At 37.6% G+C, this 26,764-nt stretch overlaps 1 protein-coding gene across 2 annotated transcripts; it reads right to left on the reverse strand.

The window, feature by feature from the left end:
- Positions 1-148: 148 nt before the first annotated feature.
- On the reverse strand, positions 149-26,251 carry Hil (peptidase hillarin). Of its 2 annotated transcripts, none has more exons than XM_070295297.1 (12): positions 25,591-26,251; positions 17,410-17,880; positions 12,452-12,695; positions 6,502-6,618; positions 6,156-6,328; positions 5,270-5,513; positions 4,631-4,857; positions 3,941-4,162; positions 3,675-3,824; positions 3,208-3,397; positions 2,500-2,757; positions 149-2,010 (listed from the first exon to the last, which is right to left on the reverse strand). In XM_070295297.1, the coding sequence occupies exons 2-12, from the start codon at positions 17,751-17,753 to the stop codon at positions 1,696-1,698; spliced, it is 2,484 nt and encodes an 827-aa protein (XP_070151398.1). In that variant the 5' UTR covers positions 17,754-17,880; positions 25,591-26,251; the 3' UTR covers positions 149-1,695. The 2 variants fall into 2 exon arrangements, with proteins under 2 accessions (XP_070151398.1, XP_070151397.1); XM_070295296.1 differs by having other exon boundaries at positions 12,452-12,728.
- Positions 26,252-26,764: the final 513 nt, after the last annotated feature.

The following is a 26,764-nucleotide window of genomic DNA, read 5'->3' on the forward strand; positions in this document are numbered from 1 at the left end:
CAAATGTTAAGATATATTTTTACAATATACGCATGTTTAAAATGAAGATTACGCAACTAAATAATTTCTAATCCAATATACTGGAAATCGGATTTGCGAAAATCGATTTGTTAAGCATTAAGATAAATGGAAATAATTCTGTGGAAATTGATTTATTAAGTCTTTATACACGAACATCAATTTAAGTAAATGTAGTATAAAAAAATATTAATTTATACATATCTACGAACGTTAATGGATAATAAAGTATTCATCGTAAGCTCGAGTTATTACGTAAGACAATAATATAGGAGCTTCTTTCGTAAGCGTGATTAAAATTTTAATTATAACAACAAGAGAGATATTACATAATATATAATATTACACGATTGTATATATATATATAACAAATATATACTATTTTTTTTTCTTGCTATCGTAAATAACATTTCTTCTCGCATAATATTATCCTATAACTAATTAATCATATGACTGCTACTCCGATTGTGTGCGAATAATTATGAGGGATAAGTATAGCACCTGTGCATTTTAAAAATTACGACTTGAAAATGCATCAGTTTTTTAAAAGAAAACGTACGATTTCGATTGCAAAATAAATAATAAAATCCGACGAAAAGTAATTATATATTTAAAAAGAATGAAAGAATAGACTCGGTGGAAAAATAATTCGACGTGTATTTCTTTAAGCGTGTAACTTAAATTGACGATATTTCTTCAAGACGTAATGATCGTATACGTATATTATATATACAGAAGCGTCTATCTCGTACATAAAATATATTATATTTGTTTATATATTATCCGATCTATATAAACATCACGCATGAAATAATCCGCGATTAAGAATAATAGTACTGAGACTAAAATATAGTTATAGAGTAGGATAAATATATAGGTATAAAGAGAGCTCTATAATGGAAATTGTTTACGAGACGAAATTGCATATCGTAATAATTTATTTGATTACACGTTACGTAAAAAGGGGAGGATTATTATGTACGGAAATATCGACTTGGTAGATGATACAAGCACGTTCGTTTTAAATTCGCGTCCCAGAAATACCGGGTGTTGAGAAAATCGCGTATCGCTTAGATACGAAGGTACCCTTTTCAATTCGAGGACTCTTTCGAAAGAGAGATGTCTTTCGTGTCTTCAAGGAGACACTGCTGCGTATTGTTAATTTTACATTAAACGTTTATCTTCAAGTCGTAAGCCTATTGTTAGACTCGAGGTAGCGTGTCAGCTTGGAATCGCATGCCGTGTCGTCTTTATCCGCGCGCGACCTACAAATAGTCCTTAAAGACTTGACGTAAAACGTCACCGTGCTCTTTCGCTATTGTCTCTTCGTCTCTGGCGCGCTTTTCTTTTCCCTTTCTCGGTTCACGACACAGCGTTGATAGTTGATCGTTAATGACCGAATATACTTTCCGAGATCGTCGGCAAGTTGTTTCGCAAGGACAAGACGAGCTGTCAATACTGATGAAACGAGCGAGACTCTCGAAATCGTAAAACTTGTTGACGTCGTCTCATCGCGCGATAACATTCACCTTGTCCGCGAATACTTCAACGTCTCCTGGCTTCGTCTTAACGAACGTCTGAAACTCCCCCGATCCTTGTAACGATTCTACGACAGGCGGAAATTTTCGAGATAAAGCCGAGACGACTGAACGTTTCAAGAGCGCGGAATATCCGCTCTCAATTCCTCTTGCTGGAGTTGATGAGATATTTGCAGCAGTGCGTGAGGAGATGCTTCTCGCCGGTGACGTCACCGTGTTGAGCGACGGGCGAGGCCGTGGATTCCCTGGTGTAGACGTCCAGACCGTATTGGCCCTCCTCGGGGAAGCTTATGGAGAAGGTGATCGCGTCGTCGTCGGCGATGGAATGCGTCACGTACTTTGACAGACGTTTTTCCTCGATGCCGTTCTTGTGCAGAGTCGCCATAAAGTCCGTCAACGGCCTCGACATGCGAAATTGAATCTCGAGCTCGCGCCCGGCGAACACCAGAGCCTCCTAAAATCGATAGATCGTAAACCATCCGTTTGGCAGACGCGATAAGATCGCAAGATTCTTTTCTCGACGATCTTTCTTGATTTGAATTACACCTTTTTTTTTTTTTTAACTCTTGACACTTTCCGAAAGAATAAAAAAAATATTACAGAGTTCTTGCCTCGCATAAAATACGTAATAAGTTATTTTAAAAGATTCAATATAATTTTTTTTTAAGTTGGCTTTATTCTCGTTTCATTTTTCAAGACGTACGTAAATTTTCCAAGTGACTCTCATCAAGAAAATATTTTTTTATAAATTCGCTATATTATTGTAGCACATTAATATTGTATTTTGATTTACATATTTACAAGATAAAAATTTAGATGTATTTTCGAGTCATTCTGTATCTCTTACGTTGATATCGATCTCGCACAGCTTTTGCTCTAAATTAATTACATAAGCAAATCGATTTAACTAGACTTATATACATATATATATATATATATATACCTGATGAGTGATGGGTATAAGCCCAAATAATCTAGTGGCTTTGGTGGGACCCCATTCGCCACTGGCGCAATCCGGCAACGGTACCATCACCGTCTGCAGTTCCTCGCATGCAATTTTGAATTTGCAAACGCTCTTAAACTTCATCGGCTCGCCTGTCAAGTACTCCTTCGGTGTTACCGCGTTGGCAAATATGTCTAAAAGGAAGGCCCCGGAACACGGTGCGTGAACTCGAAACGCGACTATATTTCCCACGACCGACTGTAGAAATTTCAATTTTTAAGATTTACTTAGAGATGAAAAATGCGCTGCATTATTTTCTTATCTTATTGTTATATAAATTGACACGAATATAACATACATTTTTTTATCATATTATTAAATATGCGACAATATTATTAGTATAAAGACGATAAGAAATTTCTAAAATAATATTGAAACACGCATATACATACAATGATTTTATATAATTGCTTATTATATAACTAAAAAAAAATTCTAAAATTGTACAAGTCAAGATTAATTTTTTTATCAACATTATAAGTATACAAGTCTCTAAAAATATGTTTTATTAATGAGTCGTTAGTATTTCACTTTATAGAAATGCCTGAATTGTTTTATGAAAATTATCTTACGATTTTTAAGCGATGCCGCTTAAAACAAGATAAATCATGAGGTGGATGCGGGAGGAGTCGCGGATTATATATTTACCTGCATGACAAAACGCTTGAGCGACACGCCGTCGTAGCCATCGCCGTCATTGTCGTAAAACTTGAGATTGTAATGAAAGATAAGGGATGATTGCATATGCGCTGGCATCGCTATCCTTACGGTCGCAGCGCCGGTGGAATCCGTGTACATAACGGCATTCGTATTCGTATCCGGAAAGTAGAGGCCGTACCTGTAGGCGCAGAATGTATCCAAACGGTATTCTCTCTCTTTCTCACTTATAGGCATTGTTAACAGAAATATCTCTCGCAAAACCATCGAGATTTAATTGCGTATTCTAACGGTTTTTACGCGCGTTTCGATACAAGGATTTAATGCTGTCAAGACGTTGCTGCATTCGGTAAATTTATATATATTATAATTAACGAAGAGAGGGTTTATAATCAGCGTGACATTGAACACGTAAGAGCCAAGTCTTTTTTTTCCTAAAAATAGAGATGTTTTCTCACCTAAAGAATAAGGACCGTACGAAAGGCAGTTCCTCAAAGTCTTTGAGCGAAATCGGTTGTTTGAGCAATTGCCAGTCCTCTTGTAATGGAAAGAACTCGTATATGAATTCACGGGGATCCGTCAGGAAGTAATGATCGTCGTACTCGTATCTAAATAAAATTATCCTCTCCGTCATTAAATTGATCGTATCATTTCGTCGCGTGATACAATATATATATATACACTGTAATCATTATAAATGGATCGTGGCAAATTTCGGGCCTACCTGAGACTGTCGTTCTTGGCTTTCGCCTGGCCAGGACGGGGCACCTCTTTGGCATTGACGAGATGTCGCGCTCCCCAATTACACTGAACAAATCGCCACGCACCTGCTACGTACACGGCGTTCCAGCTGTTCCGGAATCGATTGTCCTCGAAGCAAACGCCCGGCTGATAGCCCGCCGACTTGCTGTAACCTTTGATGACCACGCAGTGCAGGCCCGCATAACTGTATCGAACGCATACCGCAATTTATATTGTTGCTTTTTTACGGGCATGTAAAATAAATATATACGCGAATAAAAATATCGAACACTGATATATATATACAAGGTGGGGCATTTTTACGAATCGCGTAAATTGACCCGATAAAAGTAAAAGAAATCCCATATCAGCACATATCAGCTTCCATTTATTTATTACATCGACATGACATTCTATTTAAATTTTCCTCTCTCTTTGTGAAAAGATTTGCTGTAAAACCTTTATTTTTGTGGGAAAAAAAAAACAGATTTTATATTAAATATTTTCACAGTTCCCTCTATTCTTCGCATTTAGAAATATGACTTGTTCTCTATAAAAATTAACTGATATGTTAAACATGTTAAAATTAAACGAGTATGTATAGTTTTGCAGAGTGAAGCTTTTAACCGTGTCTCCTCCATTATATGCAAAAATCATATTCGTCATCTGTTACCTGCACAGTCGTTTGAATAGAACGTGATAGCTTTCCGTGCCGTGTTTGATGCCCCTCAACAGACCCATGGGAGTGTCGCCTCGTAAGTTCTCGTCGAACTGCATAGTGTTGAGATTCTTCACGGTGATCCACCGGAATATTGTCCTCGCCTTTTCTATATCCGATCCGCATCTGCTCACCAACTGTCGCACCAGATCGGTAAACGTTTTCTGATCTTCTTGCGCTACCTAAGAATAACATTGATATCGTAAATCAGCGAGTATCAGTGAACGAGCGTTCCTCTCTCTCTCTTATGAAAGCCGCGTTCATAAAATATGGCTATGGCCCAGCATAATATTTTCTGACTCACAATAGCATCGTGAGAAATCAAAAATATTAGAAAGAGAATATTAATTACGATTATATAAACTTGTGAATCGGTGAAAATGAATCTACAAAATTTTCGCGTAGAACACGATTAAAATATATTAACAATTTTGTAAAAGAAACTAGAGTATAAAATGAAACGAAGCGTAAAACTCTATGCGATGCGAACAACGATAGTGCCGTCTCGATAAAGATCGCGAAATCTTGAAGGAGATGGCTCGCGAGAGAAGAAAGGCTGAAAGCGCGCTGAAGAATTTCGCAGCGAGAGCTTACCGAAATAGCTATCTGATCCATGTCAGCGAACTCCAGAGGATCATTGTAGATGTGGTACTTGGCCAGGGCCGGTGGTTGCGGGGGTGGCGCGCGCGACGGATAAGGCGGCGGCGGCGCTTCCTGGATATAACCGTCTCCTTCGTCAAGATATAAACTCTCCTGGAGCATATACTCGCTTCTCGCCTCATTGATCAGCTCCAGCATCTCCGAGCTCTGTTTCTCCACCAGCGCGGCGGTCGCCGCTCTATAAATTTATCAGGAGTAACTAACACAGCTTTTGTTGCGTACGCACGGAAGCTCGGCTTCCTGGTGCGCGGGCTTGTTTATCGTTTCCCGAAAAAAAAAAAAGAAAAAAAAAGGAAGCCGCAACTATACTGCGGCGCATTACGTGCGACGTTTAACGCGTGATTCTTTTCGTAAAGTCTTTTGTAGCGAAAAGTGCGTAGCATCGATATTAACGTAATCCCGTTCGAAAGATTATTTCGATTATATTAATCGCGTAATAAATTTAAAACATTTTTTGTGGATTATTTCATGAAATATTGAAAAACTGTATGGGGTTATAAATACAAAACTCGAATAAACTCTTGATAATTCTTCGATTTATGTAGCTTCGACGTTTTTTTTTTTTTTTTTTTTTTTTTTGTAATTGATAAACGCGTCTTTTAATTTTTTATTCGTTTTAAACTTATATTATTTTTATTTATATTTGTAATAAATTTATTCAGCTATTTGCTTTCTCGTGAGAAAAATTTTTCGTTACGCTTTCTCTCTAAAAGCTCAAAAAACTTATATACATTGTTTAAACTATGACTTGCGATGTATAAGCATTACTTGCCCGATTTAAAAGCGAGATGTATTATCGCGTTAATTACATAATAAATACCGTTCGTGCTCCAACATCTTGCGCGTGAGACTTTCCTTCTTCTTGTCCCTGCGTAGAGTCATGTTCTTCTCCAAGTCTTCCTTCTCCTGCTGAAATTGTTGGGTTCGAACTCTTCCGCCTTTTTCCCGTTCCCATCTCGCCGACAATTGTTCCAGCTCCTTCTCCCATTCGTCCTTTTTAAATTATACATAATATATTATTAAAACAATTTTTTAATATAGACACGTACATCATATTCTTGTAAATAAAAATTATACAAAAAAAAAAATTCTTTACTATATAATTACAAGAAAATGGGCGAATAATAAATGGCATTATTTTTCTTAAAATTCGATTCATTACATACTCGGAATTCCTCGCGAATTCGTCTGTCCTCTTCCTCGCGATGGTGGGCAAACTTTCGATATAAATCATCCTCTTCTTTTCGGTGCTTCATCTCGAGACGCGTCTGCTCATCGCGATCCTGGTAAAATGGCAGGGTATAAAGAAATGTATTAAACATTCAATTCTTTTTGTTTAGCTTTTAATTGATATAATCGCAAATTGAATAACTTATTTAACAAAATGGTCATTGCAATTTTATAAAATGTTAAAATTATCGCCATGTGTATGATATAATTATGTTATATAATAAGGATTTTATTATAAAATTCAATTAAATTAAATAGAAAATACATAGAACATTTTATTATAAAATGTATGAAAAAGATTAATCTTTTTCCGTTAAATACAATATATAATATTTACTTGTAAAGGTATAGAGATACTATATTGATCTTTTGTATCGTTCCGTTTGTAATTTTGAAAAATAAACATACGATTGCCGATTAAGGATTAAACTGTCGTTACGCGCTGGGAAATATTCCGCTAATAGTTGCGGAAGGCGGAGTTTACGGATAGAATTGGACGCAATGAAACGTTTCTATTTCTTAAAACGCCTGCAGCAAAACGTTCTAGCCTCACAGCTAGAGCGTAGGTAGGTAGGTAGGTAGGTACTCTACTTTTTGTATAATTTACTTTCACGTCGCGTTTCTGCTTTCATTCGCTTCCAACAGAGTCTCGTCAGGGAAACGACAACCCGCCACTCGTCGACAAAAGCGAACTAATCCTCTTCCGGTGTATTTTAAAAAATATAGCACGTTGTGCGTGTCTCTTTTCGCTCGTTGTAGTCGCGACCAGAAATATTGATGTAATGAAAATATGAGCGCGCACGGGCAATGTGTTGTCGTTGAAAGAAACGGGCATGTTCCTTTGGAATCATGCGGAGAAATTTCTCCAGTGCAATTTCTCTACGGTACAATTTCGAAGTAACGGTTTGCTCCGAAACACATAAACAGTTTGTCACAAATAATCGAAATTGCCATTCAACGAAGATTGGTGTACCTTTGAGAAATCTATCTCGAGAATAAGTTCTGGCGCGCATTACATAATTTTTCTCGGTAAAGACGCCTACGCCGGAGTTATGTCGTAATGATGTATCTATCTAATTTGAATAAACGCCGCTAGACCTAACGACAAGGCAGAAAAAGAAGTAGTTTTCATATTCGTTGAAAAGATTATTTTATCGTTAAACGTTATCTTAAATGTATAAATGTGTTAACAGATTTAAGGATGTATCGGAGCTATCTTAAAATAATACAATATTGATGAAAATTGGTGAGATTGTCCTTTACGTCTTTCTAATATAAAAAAAAAAAAAAAAAAATCTGTACGGTTAATGAGTTATTACGATTTTAATTTTTACTCATTTTCCTCTGCGTAATAGGCTCAGCTTTTTGTGCTTTTGTTACAGCGATAACTTTTTTTCTTAATTTTCTACATTTTTGTTGTGCAAGTTCTTTTTCGTAACATATATTTCGTAACAATTTTGCCTTTCCAACGATAAGTTATAATATTTTCTATCGCGATATGTCAACAACACAATCTCACACTTTGTGCAACTCTTTTATTTTATAAAGTTAGATTCGGGGCATTATCACTCTCAAAAGTTTTGTCATATAAATAAAAAAATTCGTAAATAGAGCTAAAATAATGTTGGGAAAGAGAGTGTGTGTGTAAAAAATATGTTTCTACAAATAAATATGTAATTATATGATCATTTGTGTCATTCGTATCTACCTTTGCTATACGTGGGTGTAGATATTTAAGAATTTCGGATACTTTGCCGTCTACAATGCCGATTGCACAGAAAAGTTAGTCTTATTAGGAGCGTAAAAACTTGTATGAGACTTTCTCACGTACAATTTTGACGACGAGGAAACCTGCTTGTGACACGATTCGGAATGGCCAACGAAATACTCAAGTTCAGTCCCTGACGTAATTCAAGGCTATCTTTCTTTAATTCATGTTTTTACGCCTTATGTTAGAAACAGATGGAAGCCGCGCGTACAACACATTACTAAGGATAAACCGAGAGGCGGGAGGAACAAATATTACCTGGATATGCATTTTGATTCGCTGCGAGAGATCCGTTTGCCGAGTTCGAGTTTGTTCTCGGAAACGGGACAACAGCCTTTAATGGATTAATTCCCCCTTAAGCGTTTACGCGCGGAGGCGCGTGAGAGACGCGCGAATACGCGCGCTATCCCTGTCGGCTCTTTCCGCGGGCCCGGCAACGATTCTCTAATTAGCCATCAAGTGCAGGAGTACCGCAAGCGGAAATAATTCTGCTTCCAGCTGTCTCGTCCCGCGAACGCGGAGCTTCCCTTCGCGTGCACGTCCTGCCCGTACGAGGGAAAATAAGACGACGGTGTATATATAGGTACGCGTTCTTCCGTGGCAACGATTTGAATAATCGCGAACGACGAGTCGAATTTTCGACCGCATTGCACTTTGATCGATCGAATAATCCTTCTCTTTTCGTCTTCATAAATCAGTCAATTAAAATCTTCTTTAGTCGCGTTAGATTATTATCAACACCCACAGAAAAGATTTCCGGATCTAACGCTATTATTCTTCAATCTATCGTAAAATAGGATCGATATAGCGACGATCATATTTATTATTGAAAAAGGAATATTTTAATCTTAAATGGAAAATTCTTAAATCTAGAATAAAATGCTCTTGGTGCTATCCCGTTAATTTTCTCACAAAGATGAAGATGGAAATTTGTAGCAATCTAATATCGAGTTATTCTAAATGCAAGAATATATAAGCTTAGATTTGTATATGTTACTCTTGTCTCAAGGTAGTAAGACAATCTTATTTAATTCGAGAGGGAAGAAAAGGAATTATTGATTTAATTTTAAAATTGTTTTATTTTTATACCGCATAAGGTTGTGATACGATTAAATATATGAAGAATATTTTTTGTCTCGTTATCAGAAATCCTTTCTGAGAGTGAAGAGTCCTTAAGTTGTTAATTTTTTATTCACGATTTATAATTTCCACTGTAATATCTAAATTAATAACTTTACGAAGAAATTATCTCGTTTAAATATCTTTGCTTAAATTTCTTTCTATAAAAGTCTACGCTTTATATTATTAAGCAAACGCGCGTCTTAACGAGATTCCCGCTTATTCTCAATCTCCGCGTCACTCTTGTTTGCTCTTATTTGCTCGATTTTCGGAAAAGGCTCATGACATATCCAAGTAATTCCAGTCATTCGATTATAGTCACGCGCGGCGATCCGTTACGTGGTCCTGGGATTCTTGGGGTTCCCGCGCTGTTAAACGTAAATGCCAATTAAACGTAACACACCGGCGATCGTCGCGATGCCGATCGGCGTGAGAAGGGGGACCATCCGCCGCGACCACGTACGCGATTATCTGATCATCCGCAGCGCGTGTGGGCGGAACGCCTCTTGTCCAGGGTACGTTCGACCGTCGCCGATCGTGCGCGAGCGCGTAGGAGGACCCCCCCCCCCCATAAAACGACGAAAAAATACCGGATAAATATCGCGCCTGCGGATTATTCCGTCCCGGGGAAGAAAAATCGCGATTGTCTCGCGGCTTAACGAAAGGCCTCCCTCGTCCCGGATTTGACTCGCTACCATGCGAATTATCGTCGGCGACCGTCTCGAGTAAAAAATTAAAAAAAAAAAAAAGAAAAATATGGGAAATATATTTCGTCGACCCCCCGCGATAACTAGGTATAGATAACTATATACAATAAGGCTCGATCGCGCGGACAGACGACGGGACTTGGACGCGCGATGCGAGAGCGGATCGGGAGAAAACGCGGCCGATAGCGGAGGAGCGACTAGCGGCTCGGCCTTATTTACGGCGCCGAATGGGAAAAGCGGTAAATCTCATTTTCATGTAGAGTCCGTTCACGCGGGACGATTGCTCGCCTGCATTCCTGCATTCGCGCCCGCTCCTTCGAACGATTGTTCGCGGCATAGAAGTCACGCGACGGCAACAATACACATATGTATATATATATATATATACGTCGGATCGCATTCCCGGCGAATCCGTGATTTTCGAAATCTCTGCGGATTTCGCCGAATCGAGATAGTCGCGAAGAGTTCAAGTTTACATTATCATAAAGTTTGATTCGTCGCGCACGATTAGCTCGCAGCAATTTCTGCTGTTTTTAATTCATTTACGACGGAGAGATATGTATCTCTCTTTCTCTCTCTCTTTCTCTTTTTTTTTTAATTTATCGATACAATGCGATTATTATACAATTGTTTATTTGTTTATCATATAGTGATGTTTGTCCTTCTTCGATTGAAAATTTTACGTTTTACATTTAATTCACTGACTGTGAAAGACTGATTTATTAGTAATAGCGAATCAGATTAAAATTACTTGAATATCTTTTTATACCGCGCTCAAATTCATTGTTCCATTATCAGATGAAATATCTTTTACAAATAGAATCTAAAAAAAAAATATATATATATATATATAATATATAAGTTAAACTGCAGTTAAAAATTAGCGTTAAAACGTTAAAAATTGATGGAGAAAAGATGCTCGCGGGCGATGTTGGCCGAACACCAGAGCATTGCAAATTTTGCGAGAAGTCGAGAGGAGAAGTTATGTATCTCTCTTTACACACCATTGATCTGGATTTGATTACTACGGAAGTACTTGGAGCAGCCTATTGTGCGTATTTTCGCTCATGCACACAATGCATTTTCCCCGCTACCTGTTTCCGCGTTTCAGGAAGAAGCTAATAATCAGCGGACGGTATATACCCGCGCAAAAAAGTCAATTAGCACATCGCCATTGTTTGCCCCCTCTACGCAATTCGAAATTATCGTTGCTAATTCGCGTTATTAATTAATAATTATTTTCACAGGCTTCCCCTGGAGGCGAGGAACAACGGCTCGATCCTGGTGGCGGAAAGGATCATGAAAATGTCTGTTGCAGCGAGCAGCTGCAACAATCTTCACGCAGGACCGTATTTTTTTAATTTTGATTTTTAGAATTTTGACAATTATTTATGTAACTTAAATTGGTAGAACTTTCTGAAATAAAGTTTTAAGTCCTTATTGTTCAATCGCTTCCTTCCGTTCAGAAACTTTATCTAGATACAAAGGGTGATTGATTGATTGTATCTATTAGTTGAAAGAGATAGATATTTCGCATTCTTCGATGATCGTAATTTGCGTTTGTACTTTATTTCAGAATCTTTAAATTTGTTAATTTCGCACAAGAAAAGTGATTTTGAAACCTTATAATATGCTATAGCAATTCTTATACATCTTTTTTTCATCTAATATACCTTTTACTGCTGCTTTTACATCAATTTTCTCGTGATTTGATCATTCCTCCTGGTGTTTTTTTTTTTTTATTTATTTATTTATTTCGAAGCATTATAATTTCTTATGAATCAAGGAGAAAAAAATAAAAATAAGAATATATATAAAGATATTTAAAGTGAGAAATTACATAGAATCTCGTAATTTATTAAAAATTTTTTTTTTTTTTACAAATTTGTAAAAGATCAAGATAAAAAAATAATGGAAGAAATTAAAAAATAAATCTCTTTTTAGATAAAAACTTAATAACTGGTCGAGATACAATTACTCGGATTAGAAACAGATGATGACTACGGGCAATTTGAAAAGTCTTACCGTTATTAGAAAGACAATTAGCCTGTTTTTTAGAGTAGGAAATGTATTTCAAGACACAAGAATCTGCCGTATCGGTGTCTTGTTTAAAGACACCGAACCGCGATCTCTTTTTCACAGCGGAGAAAAGCTTTTTCCGCTTCTCCGCGGAAATTGCGTGTGTCAGCTGACGCGCGCGTCGGAGAGCGGTAACGCTCTCGTCCTTATACGGCGACGACCATGACGAGAGAGGAGGAGGGATTACGTCAATCGACCGCCAACGTGACTCACCAGATAATAATCGATGGGTTTCTCGCGGGCCTTGCTGTAGCCCTTTTGTAGCTCGGTCTGCTTGAGCGCATGGGCGATGTGAAGGGCGCTCGCGTCGAATCTGCCGTACTGATAGCTGCCATCCCCGGAATAATTGTGATTGTACGGCGAGGATGCGCCGCCGGTGCCGCCGGTACCGCCGTGGATGCCATCGCGCTGGGACGATGAATTCGTCGCCGGTGGCGAACCGTGCCCGTTCAGGTGCCTGGCATAATTAGGCGAGTCTACATTATCGTAACTGCAACAGAAGCGTGCACACGGGTCTTCAGGGGATTTCGAGGGGAATTCATCCGGGAGTGCGGGAGCATTGTTCCTCGACGAGATCTATCGTTGCCAGGGATCGAGAGAAACGACAACGCACATTGAGTCTTTCTCTTCGTCCCGGAACGGCCATGTGTGTTCTCTAATCGTTCTCGATTAAATAATTTTCATTATCGTACGATATACGATAGTAAAAAGAACATTAAGAGAAGCTCCTAAGAGTTCCTTTCATCGTTAGGGAACGAAACTTTTATTAGAATTTTACGAAAATTTAATTATAGAATTCATATAAGATTGCGAATTAATAATAATTTAATTAATAGTATTCAAGGAGATGTGCAAAGGGAAAACTTTGATTATTAATCTTCCAAAATTGGCATATCGAATCCGTCATTTCGGAGATGAGAGTTTTCCATATTTCCAGTTAGCGAAAAGTCTCCCGATAGCAATTCTCATGCAAATTGAATTAGTATAGCGTCTGTCATTTCTCAAATTCTAAAGTTTTAATCGAATATGTTTTAGAAAAATTCTCGAGTATTATCGCAAAATTAAAGATCTCACGTACGTTTCCTTAAACGTCAAAGATCTGTTTGCGAGGATTGACGATATTAATAATCGACGATAACGAGATAAAAGCGAACACTCGCGGTGTGTCCTTAATACGGCCGTTAACGGTCGCTCGTTACACGACGATGCCGGAAAAGAATCCGGGTCGATGCCGTCGTCCGTCGATTACGTTAACCCACATATCCATGCAATACAATCGCCATCTCTCTCCCCCGCCCCCTCCTCCATTCAGCGCGCGAGCTTGACCCATAATTCCGGATAACTATAATGGACGCAATTACTCACCGAGAGTAGAGTTGCAATTAGCGTCGCGGTTAAGTTCAACGGGTGCAAGAATCTCTCACACCCGGCACGATAGCCTCGCGCTGTTTGTGAGAATTTAGTGTATCGTTTAAATGAATCTGTTACACCTCTCGCTCGTCCTCTCCCGGGTTCATTCACTCACGCAACGGAGCCTATGCTCGTCTCTCTTTCCTTTCCCCTTCTCTCTCTCTCTCTCTCTCTCTCGATCTCTGTTCTTTTACCGCGCGTGATCATCGAGCCGCGAAAGGTAAGTATAAGAAACGGCATTAGATTCGCTAAATCAGCGGATTAGTAATCGGGCAAGCGTCACGGAGGGATCTCTAGGTAGGCTTATTAAAAATAAACGTAGAGAACAATGTGTAGAAATAAAAATGTATAATAAATGCGTATAATAATGAAAGAAATAAAAACTGCATATATTTATCTCACTGCGGTTGCAAGCGACTTGTACGTTACTTTAAAAAATAAAAAATAAAGAGATATATAAATGTTTATGAAACGATGAAAGAAATAAAAACTGCATAAAATGTTTCTCCAAAAATTTCATAAATAATGTTGTTCCAGCTACTCTGCAAGCTACTTTTAACATCGCACTTTAATAATATTTTTATATAAAATTCCAAAAATTATTAGCATTTCTCTACATTAATAAAAATAATTCATATATTGATAAAAATGATCGAAATAAAAAAAAATATAAAAAAAACAAGATTTGAAAGTAGGAAACCGAAGGGAAAGCCCACGTAGACGCCACAAAAAGGTATACAAAAGTTACACGTGCGTTTGTCACGCGGATGTGTTGCATTGAAAGATGTTAAAACGGACGACAGATTCGAGCGCGATCGAGAATACCGATGACCCTTAATTAAGAGAGATCCCGGCGATACGCGGACCGCGACGGCCTTTATACGAGGTGAGTAAAACACGTAATACGCGCTTCGCTCTCGCGCAGGGTACGCATTCTCTATGAATGTAAGAATAAGATGCGCAATAATGCACGGATATACGGCGAGCTAGGTAGAGTGCAGCGCACTTCTTGCAACACATCGCGACTAGCTTACTTAATCAAGTTATCGAACCTCGCGATCACGATTTCTACGTTATACGGGCACACTGCCGATCGGATCAAATTTGCCGATAACGCAAGTGTATAGATTAGATTTTGGATTTCTTTTAAGAAAGTTTCTATATTTATGATTATTCTATGCAACAGATTAACAATTTTGTTTTAATATTTTATTTTCGTTCTCTTAAATGAATGCCAACATTTCTTCATTCTGATATTTTTTCATAATGACTTTTTCGATTTTATAAAAGTGTTAAAGACTTTACGCCCCGTAAGCTTCTCTCTCTCTCTCTCTTTATCTTTCTTTCTCTTTTTTAATATAATATAATTTTAATATAATATTTTTTAATATAATATATTATGTATATAGTAAATCTATATATATACAATTTTTATTATTTTCATATAAAAATGATTTTTCAAAAAATTCTTTTTTTCCTTATTCCTTCTGTTAATAAGAATGTTCTTATAAAAGTACAAAATCTAATAAAATTTTTGTAATAATTTTATGTAATCGCTCAACACAGTCTTTACAGAAATGAGCTCATTGGCTTCAAGTTAAAGACCGAATGATGCAGCATTCGGTAAACTACTACGGCTTTTATTCGCTAAGATTTTATCGGATTAAGGCCAACGTAATTTCCTTACATAACACGAGTGAGGTGTCTAAAGTAAAAAAATCCATAAGATGAGACAGAGCCAAAGAATGCACGTACATGACTAATCATTTTCGCAAAACTGTGCCGGCGTCAAGCGATTGATTTACTCGCTGGCAATAAAACGTAGCGAGGAACAAAATAATCTTATTGAAATCTTATAGTAAATCTATAACTAAAAACATATAAATATCGAATTTGTTCCATTAATTTTAAAGAAATATTTGAATATATTATATTATATTTAAAAATCCGCTTGTTAAAATTTCATCCCAAGTTTTATAAAATGTAATTTTCCATCGATCGAAAAATAAAGTATGTATATATTGTACCAAGATGATGATGAAAAGACGGTTTCGATGAAAAACTATTGATTACATTTGCATTTCGTGCGAAACATGATTTCGAGACGTCGTGCAATTATTTCCAGCAGCGTTCGATCTCGATCGGACTCGACGAAGGGAAAGTGGAGAAATTGGAGGTAAGTTCTGTCAAGCGTGCCCTCGGTATTGTATCCCTAATATCGTAACACCAATATTAAAATTGCGTTCGACGTACATTCACGTTTTTGCGCGAAAGTAAGCTCGACGAGAAAAAAAGTTAAAAATCTTGAGAAATATCGAGAGAAGGGCCGACGCTTTTACGCGAGATCATGTTCTCCGAACATCATTGAAAATTGGAATACAGTGATGCAAAGATGTGGCGGGTGCATTGCGAAATATCGCATTGTTCTTTAAATATAGGAAATTGGGGTGAAGAGTCTAGCTTCTCGCGTCCATTTACGATTCAAATGAGTCCATCTTTGAAGCAGCATTACGTATTTAAATCTATGCAGCGTCCTACAAAATTGAATGACTCGAGTGTATTATTTGCCGAAAGAAAACAGATGCGTTCACGCGACGGGTATTTATTAAAGAGCTATTACGCTGACATTTGTTATCTTAGGATAGCACCAAAATTACTTTTAACGTTCCCACGATGACAATAGCTCTTATAGATATATACTGTTATCTTATTAGGTGTACAACTTTGCTTCCGCCGTTTTTTTTTTCCCCGAAATTCGAGGCTTTATTGTAAAAAACTGGTTATACATTTTAAAATTGCTTGTTGAGTCACTCCCAATGATCGTGCCAATTCTTTTTGACTTTGACTCGAGTCTTCATTAAGTAATGCCTCCAATTCTTAATCTTCGAAAACCTTCTCTCTTCCACCGCTGTGCCGGTCTTGGACGTGAAAATCACCGTTCTTGAAGCGTCGAAACCACTCACGACACGTTCTTTCACTAATAGCGGCTTCACCATAAGTATTTGAGAGCATTCGATGAGCCTCAGCCGCAGATTTCTTCATATTGAGGCAGAAAATTAAAACCTCCCGCAAATGACGAGAATTTGGCTCGTAAACTGACATTTTCAATCGAGAATAACTTTATGACGCGGACACAAATCGACTAATGTTTCTATGGGGTTATATTGACAGATACCCAAGTTTATCGCATGACGTCTATGATCTATTTATTTTGACCATTACTTACCGCTAAAGCCATCTATAGGAAAACGGCGGAAGCAAAGTTGTACGCCTAATACATTTCAGACAATAACGGTGATTTGCGCTGAAGAAAAATATGCGGCCTTGAGCACATTAAAGCATTTAATTTCTCCAAAGCAATTAATATCTCGGATCGAGTATCCTGAACATCATTTTCGTCATTTTTTCATTGACTCTTCTTTCTGCAGCGTGAATTGGATAAGAGAGAAAAAATAAATTATTATATTCTACAATCGCGTGATTGAAGGGAATATGAAAACCATACGGGAATGAGATGAAGTTAAATTCTAATTAAATCTCTAATTATTCAAGATTCTCGATTGGAAAGGCGAGATAACGCGGAATTTTTCACGGATTAATATCTAATATTATTATCGTGCGTAATTAATGCAGGAATGTTATAGCTATCGTCGAATTTATGAAGATGAGAGACGAAGAGAGATCTTCAGAGATCCCGTGCATGCAGAACCGTTAATACGTTGTAATAAATAAAGTAAAAAAAAAAAACACACATTACTTACCAAGGTGGATAGACGCCGCGCGGCGAGGCGCCTCCTGCCCTAATCTGCTCATTGACGTAACCGCTTCTAGGTACGTTAAGGGCGCTCCTGATACCCACGCTGGATCCGTCCAGGGTCCCGGGCCCTGGTTTGGGCACGTGACTGCTACAGTACACCTCCTTGTCGTTGATTGTGTGCTGATTGTTGTAGTACGTCTTTAGGGTGAGCTTGGTGCCGCAGATCGCACATTTGAAGCACCCCGCGTGGAAGAACGTGAAGTCCTTGAGGGGACCCACCCTGTCCACCTGGTAGACGGTCTGAGCGCATCTCAGACACGTGCTCTCGTAGAAGTTCGGCCGATACATGATGACCTGCTCGTCGGAGGATCACTCTGTTGACGCGCACTCCGTGCACTCTCTGTGGCTTCGTCGTCCTGCTCACCACTCGCTACGATCTCGCACGGCACAGTGTTTCGCTCTCGTTGCGTGCGACCTTGGAAATTAAAGGCCTCGATCAGGGAATAGAGAAATTGCCTCTCACCATCGAGATAAATACAAGGCGACGCTGGCCACGAGACGAATAACCGGGCATTAGAGGCTGTTTAGAGATCGACACACGACTCACCTAGCCTAACCATTCTTTTCTAATTTCTCTTTGATTTTTCTTCAAAAGAAAGTCAATCTATTTCTCATTTGCAATTTGTAAAATTTCATATTTATTCATATTTCTTCATTCGTTTTAATATATCAAGAAGAAGAAAATCATAACGAAGGATTACTTTCACCATCGTAAAACATGATTAAAATAAAGGAGAATTTTTATCTAGATATTAAATATCATAAAGAAATGATAAATATAGCGTAAAATTTATATAAAGAGATGTTTAGAATTTTTTAATCTTCATACTTGTCTATACTTACGAATCTGTTACTTTATATTCTTATTTATTATTATTTATGGCACGAGACAATATTTATAAAGTCCCTATATACCATATACGTTCAATGACTTTTACCAAGACAGGATATGAATGTGCGAGATGCCGAAAATGGTAATCAAACGCACGTGAAAGAATTTTACGTAAGAATCAGTTTGCAACTATTAATTTCTCAGCATTTAAAACACGCAACCTTAGCAATTGGAATTGGCGTTCGTTTTATACTTCAATTCGACGATATATCGAGTTTCTAATCGAATCGCACATTGTTATTGCATCCGGTTAAATTTATTACGAAATTTTTAACATTATCGGCAATTATTTTCAGCCAAATACAAAATTATTAATTATCTATCTCATCACGTTACTTCAACGTCGTTTGATGCCTCGACCGGGTCTCCTTGTCTTGTCTGTTCTTTACTGCTCCTTCATGGCATTTACATGACACTCGCTCGCGAAAACACGATTAATTATGATCGCGCTGCACTTTACATAGCACTCCCGACATTAATATCCTACACGGCGCGTATTTTATTCTATATTGCAAAGGGAGAAGACGCTTGCACGAAGTTACATTAAACTACGATGTCAATAATAAGTATACTTATCAATTGAACGCAACACTTGAATCAGTTCGATTTTATTGTACCCGCCATGTTTTAACGATGACTGAGAAATTCTCAAAAATTATTATCGTCGATCTTATCCTGATATTACCGTTAATTACTATACAAAATGCGAGTTAATTACTAGGTAAGACGCGGTACTCGCGAGAACTAATTACTCGCGCTGGCTGACAATCTTAAATGATAATTTATCATTATTTTTCTAGTGTTCGTCGTGTGATCAATTTTCAGAAATAATACGTCGATTCTGATTCCGTAGTTTGATGTAGCTTCGTGTACGTGTGATTTTTGCGCGATCGTAATTAGTTTTCGCGATTGACAGTTATGAAGAATCAACAAAGGACAAACGAGAGAGAAGGAAAGAGCCCGGCAGAAATTGAATGGTGGGACACTATGAATTAATATTTGCTAATCGATATGTTCGATAAATTTGTGAGATTACACTAACAAATCATCAAAAGATTAGCTCCTAATCATATATCCGAATTTGATTTCTTGGGTGGCGGCTGAAGGGATGTCAAGGTCAGGTTAAAGTGATCTATTCCGATTTGACAAGGTGTATATGAGGCGAGCCTGAACCGCCGACACTTTCCTGCGAAATTTTGCAACGAATCATTACCAATACCTCTCGTGGTGGGCGACTAAGCAGATAAAATTGCGACACCTTTAACGACCGCGATATGCCTACGGTAACGGCAAGATTTTCCCACGTATCGTTCAACTCGATGGATTTTTCACTACGAAATTTTCGATACTAATATATCTCCGAATCAGTTAATCTATCATTTCCGTTGTTTTTTTTTCCCCCCCTATATTAGCGCGCGAGATGATTATATATATATATATATATATAATCAATACAATTATAAGCATTAATAGATGGAATGTGAATATCGTACGAAATGTCGATATATTTTCCACTTTAGAAAGAAATAATTTCTACGATTCTGTAGAAATTTTTTTTTTCAAGCATCATTTACTTTCAAGATGGTTCTCAGTTGTCATTATTTATGAAAACAGTATACTGTTTAAATTAGTTAAATGCACTACTTCTTGCATCTATCTATCCGCAATGCTTTCTAAATCCTTATAATAGAATGTTATTTGTATTGCGGTTATTAGCAATCAAATAAGTGTGATTTAAAATTTTGTATCTATTGTACAAATTATGTCTCCACTTTCCCTCATCAATAAAACATATTGTGGATTAATAATAAATTAACAGTACGGCAAAATTGTTTCACTTTACACGGATATTTACCATAATCTTGATATCTTGAAATAATATCTAAATTTTTAATTTAAAACTCAAAATTCTTTATCAAGATTTTTCTAATCACAATTTTGTAAAAATTATTTATAACGAACACTTCATGTATAATGGACAATGAGGGAAGATGGGCGTAAAAGGATAATACATTTCTAATGGAAAATGAAAATATTTATATAAGCTATTTTTCTTATTTTGTAATTTATAAATAAATTATAAATGATTAATGTAAAATAAAATAATTTATTTGTATTATATTAATTAAAATGGCGTTTGAAAAATTTACTTGCTTTTATACATCATAAGTAAATACTTGAAATGTATAAAATATATAAAAATATTTCTCTTATTACAGACTTCAAATAATCCATTAAAGTAATTATTCCTTTCTCCCATTGTATGGATAGTATAATAAAATATTTGAATACTAATTTCATGAATTTCTATTCACTCTGTTTATTTTTCTTTTACGGTTTACGTCTCTCATATTCATTTTTATCCGTATTTCATTAAATCAATATTTGAAAAAAAAATACAAGAAACAATATTTGAAAAAGTTAACGCAAGTTTGTGAAACTTCAAATATTATTTTAAATAAAAATTTCCGATAATTTTTTCAAAATTATTATTTTAATAAACCAATTGTTGCGTTTAAAATAAATATTTGTTATATATTTCTTTATATATATATATATATATATATATATATATATATATATGTGTGTGTGTGTGTGTGTGTGTGTGTGTGTATTTCTATGAATTTCACGGAAAATAGGTGTGCGTCTGATGTATTTTCAAATAATAATTGATTTAAACGAAACTATTTAAGTGGCTATTTTCAATGGCCTGTATTCGAAATGCCACTATAGTCGATAAACGATTGGAACAATAGCACTTGCAACACGCTATTAGCAATGCATTCATCAAACACGACACGTGCCTCCGGTTCTCTCTCTCTCTCTCTCACGATACAACGAATTGGAATTTTTCGCAGCCAATTGACCGAAAGGTCGTTCCCCTTTTGTAGTCGTAACAAATTTTTGCTACGATGAAATCGATGCAGAAATCACAGCTGATCGCGATCTCACGATGACGCGCGTCATACCAATGGAACGTATCGGAAAGTTCCTCTTCCCAAGAGCGAGGTGCACGCACCGCCATATCGGGAGAAAGGATTTTGTACACGTCGCGATGCGTATATCGCGGTCCTCACACATCACGGCGAGGTATGAGCTAATTCTTTGTAAATGAGGCCACGATGGGCATGACCTGCTCTCGGACACTGCGAGATACGATAGTTTGTTATCCCGCACACACACGACTCCGTATAAAATCTAGGTGTATCGAGGAGAGAAAAATATACTTTTCCTGCTATTATTTTTATTTAAAAATAGCAAAAGATTAAAAGATGCATCAAATTTTCTATATCGAGATGTAAATATATATGCTCTTTGAAATGGAATTAATGGCTGTATTATTACTGATTAGCAATATTTTCAATTATATATTCTCAAATATATTTTCAAAGTGCAAGTACTGCAAGTAAAATCTCATTTAAGAGAATCAGTTAGTAATAGTGGCTGTTTGAATCAGTGATATTTTTAAAATAACCGTCTTATATATTATAATATTTAATTATAATATATACATTATATAATATAAAATATAATACATAATATAATATAATATTAAAATATAATATATAATGTAATGTAATTAATATAATATAATATAATTAATTTTTTATATAATATATGTGTGTAAGATAAATTTATAATTATATATATATATATATATGTACATATTTTGTGTTAAAAAAATATCTGAGATTCGACCGAGAATCTTGTTTATTTTTTGTGAGTTTGCTACATCTTACGAATAGACAAGTATAATATAATTCCGAATTTGAATATTATTTATACTTTATCTTACTGTGTATGTCTTTACATTATGCCGACACATAAAACGGAGGAGTAAAGTGCGAGTGTTTTCATTGAAGATCAGTGACGTACTCTTAATCTTGGGTGAGATCTTGTCGCTGCTTTTAATCATATGACATTTTCATTGATTCGATTGAAGAGATTTATTTCCGCTAACGGGGAAAGAAACGAGGTAATTGACATTGATCGATTTACTTATTTTTATAACACGATGCATAAGTAGATACGGTCATTAGCATCCGGCTCGAAATACACCGCTTCATCAACGAGAGCTAATGTTTATACTTGTTATAGCGCCGTGCCGTATATAAGCCCCCAGTATCTATGCCGGTAACTGCCGGCGATGGAACTAATAATGCGTAATATTGATTATGACGTAACTGCAGGCGGATATACGAGTCCTGTGTTATTCGCTAAATTAAACGCGATTCTTTCATACGTCCCTCGTCGCGCGCAACAACTATATGGTATTTCAATCGGACGATAAATTTTCGTAATGAAATTCTAGCCGATTAACGAGCCGGACCGATTTCCGTTTTTTTAACGGAAACAACACGTGTCATTAAACCACGCGCTTTATTTCGCACGCCGCGGCTGATGAAGCGCGAAAATTGTAAGATTCTCGTCAAACTTGATCAGCGCGAGTGATTTTTGATAAGCTGATAATAATAGTTCGATAAATAATTTCTTTTCAAGAAAAAAATAGCAGTAACCGCATACATTTCCCATACATATAGTTTTCCGATGCAATTTTGAATCAACATTTTTTATCGAGGTATCAATTTCTGAACATGATTTAATCTTGAACGGAATAAAACTTTTTTTAGCAATAGCGCGTCAAATTACATTAAAATAGCCTCTTTTTACAACTTTAAACGTTTTCAATTTTGGACGTGATGGACCACATTTCTGAGACTATCGATCATCGAGAAAACTACAATAAATGTAATTTATCTTCCATATTTGTCGACTTTTTTATTAAAATACAAAAAAGGATTTCAAGCGAAGCTTGAACAAGAAGACGCGTATTAAAAGAAACGTACATCTCTAATCTCAGACCTATTTGATAAGTTTCGTACAAGATTATTCTCTTCTTCCAAGATCTATCGACAACCGGGGGAAACTTTCAGGCTCAGGTTTCATTACTTTCCATTCACCTAGATCCGTCCCTGGTCGACGACCATCCGCGAGAGTCCGCGCCTTTTGCGTACGCCGAGAACGGAATGCGATCGGAGCGGCACGATTATGGCGAATTGCATAACTCCGGAGTGAGAAACGGGCAGCTGGCAAGTGCGATTGGTCGCGTAATAGGCTCTCCTTTATCCTAAATCGCGCCCGTCTTCCGGTGTCATTTATCGCCCGTTAAAAGAAGGAAAAAAAAAAGAAAAAGAAGAAGAAAAAAACGGACCCGCGATGGCGCGGGATAATAAATATTCGCGCCACGGACGAGGGAGGACAATCGCGCGGGAAAATCGAAGGAAAATTCTTACTTTTCGGAAAGTAAGAAAGAAGACGAGACGCGCGTCGCGAACGCGAAAATTATTTACGCGCGCGATAATGCCCATTCGCGATTGCCCGCGTCCCCATTCTCTGGCCCACCTTCTCCTAGGTATGTTCACGCCCGCCACGCACGCACACCGACTTTATTACGAGGTAAATCACGGGGAATGCGGCCGCGATTCGGATATACGCGCGGAGGAATCCTGTTTCGCCGAGACAACGAAATAACGGGATGCGTCGCGCCAATAAGAAAAGAAATACCGACATCATTAACATATGTTTCTGATAACAATAGCTCGCGTAGGTTTATCGAATTTTTCTAGCCATTTATCGAACGTAATAAAAAAAAAAGAACCATTCCATATATTATATCTCCAAAGAATACGCGTTGTGTACGTTTATGTCGCATCTATTAATATATGTATTTTATATATTTATTTATTAATATATATACTGGGTGGCCCATTTTAATCCATCCAGTCGAATATCTCAAAAACCAAGCCCGGAAGAGAAAAATGTTTCAAACAAAAGTTATGCGGCTTCGAGGGGGCCATAAGATAGTGACAATGATTTGACCTTGGAAAATCATTTGAAGGTCATGCGAAGGTCAATTTTAAAATCTTAAATAGAAACCCCCATTTTTTATTTAGTATTCTTGTAGCTGACATCGAGAGCTTTCCAAAACACTATAATAAAGTATTTTGTTATTAAGTACTTTTTGAGTAATTTTATATTTTAATCTGACATATTTTGATATAAAAAATTAAATATCCCGTAAAATATTTAGTTTTTGATAAACTTAATGAAAAAATACCTTATTATAGCGTTTTGGAAAACTCTCGATGTCAGCTACAAGAATACTAAATAAAAAATGGGGGTTTCCATTTAAGATTTTAAAGTTGACCTTCGCATGACCTTCGAATGATTTTCCAAGGTCAAATTATTGTCACCATCTTATGGTCCCCTTGAAGCCACACAACTTTTGTTGGAAACATTTTTTTCTTCCGGGCTTGGTTTTTGAGATATTCGACTGGATGGATTAAAATGGGCCACCCAGTATATATATTTACGCATCAAGGAATCTGTTGTAAAAAAAAAGATTCATGAAAACGACGTTGCCATTCGTGTCGTTCCAATTGACGCAACGTAAATTTAACGAGCGATTTAACATCCATATACCTCGGCATCTATCCGCGATCAGGATATTAAAAGTATTTCCGTTTTGATAATAAACTTTAATTACAGCTTTGATTAACGAGGTAAAAAGTCAATTAAATCGCGTAAAACGCGTGACCGATAAATAACGGTCTCTTAATTTCTTATTTAATTATGAAGATGGAACGTATCATTATCCCGATGGTTCTGATAAGATCTTTCAACTTCTCGTTGAAAAAATTTACGAGATTTTAAATACCAACGATACGCGCGCAGTTCGGAGTACTTAAAATTTGTAGCGCGATGAACGTCGCGATACGTCCCGTGACGCTTCAAAAGCGCGTGTCCTAATTTTAATTCTACGACAGATTTCACACGACACCCGTCGTACACGAATAATGGTCGAGTCTTGAAGGATACTCTCTAGAAAATTTCTCCGATCGTTCCGACAGAGATCCGCGAATAGATTCAATCTTGGTAATTTGCGAAGCTTTTATCAAGTACAATACAAGAGGCGAACAATCAAATAGGTAAATGTGGCGCTATGAAATATTTCAGAAACGATGCGTATGGTCATGCCGAAAGATAAGGGCAACGGATGATTCGTAGATAACTACGAATAACCATGGCGACGCCCTCGTACGCACATTTGCCGGGAATTCCGCTGACGCGATCGACTATCGAGAATCGCGGAATGGCGATTCCGTTCCGGGTAAAAGTGGAGCAAGAGTTGTTACATTCGAAAATGCGAATATATCTTGCGCTGATACGTACGTCCTCATAATCTTCGCTTCGTCCGCGAGCGATCTTGATGACTGGATCCGTGACTGCCAGGCATGTCGCGGTCTCTCTCTCTCTCTCTCTCTCTCTCTCTCTCTCTCTCTCTCTTCCTCTTTCTTTCTCGACTCGTCTGGTCCTCCGGAATCTGGCTCTGGTCACCCCTATTCCGCGTCCAGGTAAAAGATCGCAGACGACGACGACGACAACGAGCCTCGAGCACCGCGTACCGACGATCGCGCGCGCGATATCCTCGCGGCCCCCCTCGACGCAACGATTATCTCCGCACCGCGCATCGAAATCACCAGCGAGCGCCTCGCTCCGTTTCGCGGTTCGCGTCCAGGAAAAGAATTAAGAAGGAGAGGAACAGAGGTGTACCGCCGAGGTGTTTCACCTGTTCCGACGATCGTACTTGGCGATATCGATCGTCCGTATCGAGGAGATCCCGCGTTTCCTCGCGCCTCTCGCGGATTACGCACGACGACGACGACGACGACGACGACGACCACTTTCGACCAGCCGAAAGCGCGACGAACGTATCCGACACGCTTTTTCGATTTGTCCGTGGACAAGCCTTGGAATGAGGTCTCGGCACTTGAGGCGAGGCGGCCCCGCGCAGTCGAATCGGGCCTGAATATCGCCACCTGCCTCCGACGACGTTCCGGGAAGGTCTGAGGTGAGAGAAACGGCCATTTTGAGGCAACGTCAACGGATCGCGCAGGTGGCGCTAGGAGGTTGGAGAACCGACCTGCGGTGCCCTACCTGCGTTTTACCCGCATAACGGTCACTCTCACGCGCGCGCTCACCTGGCGAGGATCTGGGCGCGGATCCGTACGAAGGTGTATTCTGCGAACGGATGTTGCTTTCTCACTTTCTCTCTCTCTCTCTCTCTTTACAACATGGATTCTTTTTCTTTGAACAGAAATAGCGATAAAATATTTTCAAATCTATAGATTTTCTCTGAATATATCACGCGTTATTATCATATTTGAATATTTTTAATATTTTCGCTTTTCCCATAATTTTAACTCTAGCAATCCAATTACAAACCACAACAAGAGATAATCAAGATATTATATAAGAAATTACACTGGGGAAAAAAAAACAAAAAAAAACGATAAATTTCTATGTAATTACCACATGTCTGAGTGATTTATCGATTGCATCGATC

The sequence above is a fragment of the Polyergus mexicanus genome, unplaced genomic scaffold, assembly GCF_030449975.1.
Source record: "Polyergus mexicanus isolate NDT 795.1 unplaced genomic scaffold, iyPolMexi1.0 SCAF_5, whole genome shotgun sequence".
In the NCBI taxonomy this organism is placed as follows: domain Eukaryota; kingdom Metazoa; phylum Arthropoda; class Insecta; order Hymenoptera; family Formicidae; genus Polyergus; species Polyergus mexicanus.

Coding starts and splice junctions, on each gene's coding strand:
- Hil (XM_070295296.1), bottom strand. CDS start 17,753: ATGTATCGGCCGAACTTCTACGAGAGCACGTGTCTGAGATGCGCTCAG. Junction 12,729..17,409: donor CGCGGCGTCTATCCACCTTG/GTAAGTAATGTG, acceptor CTTCTGTTGCAG/TTACGATAATGTAGACTCGC. Junction 2,758..3,207: donor TCAAGCGTTTTGTCATGCAG/GTAAATATATAA, acceptor AAATTTCTACAG/TCGGTCGTGGGAAATATAGT.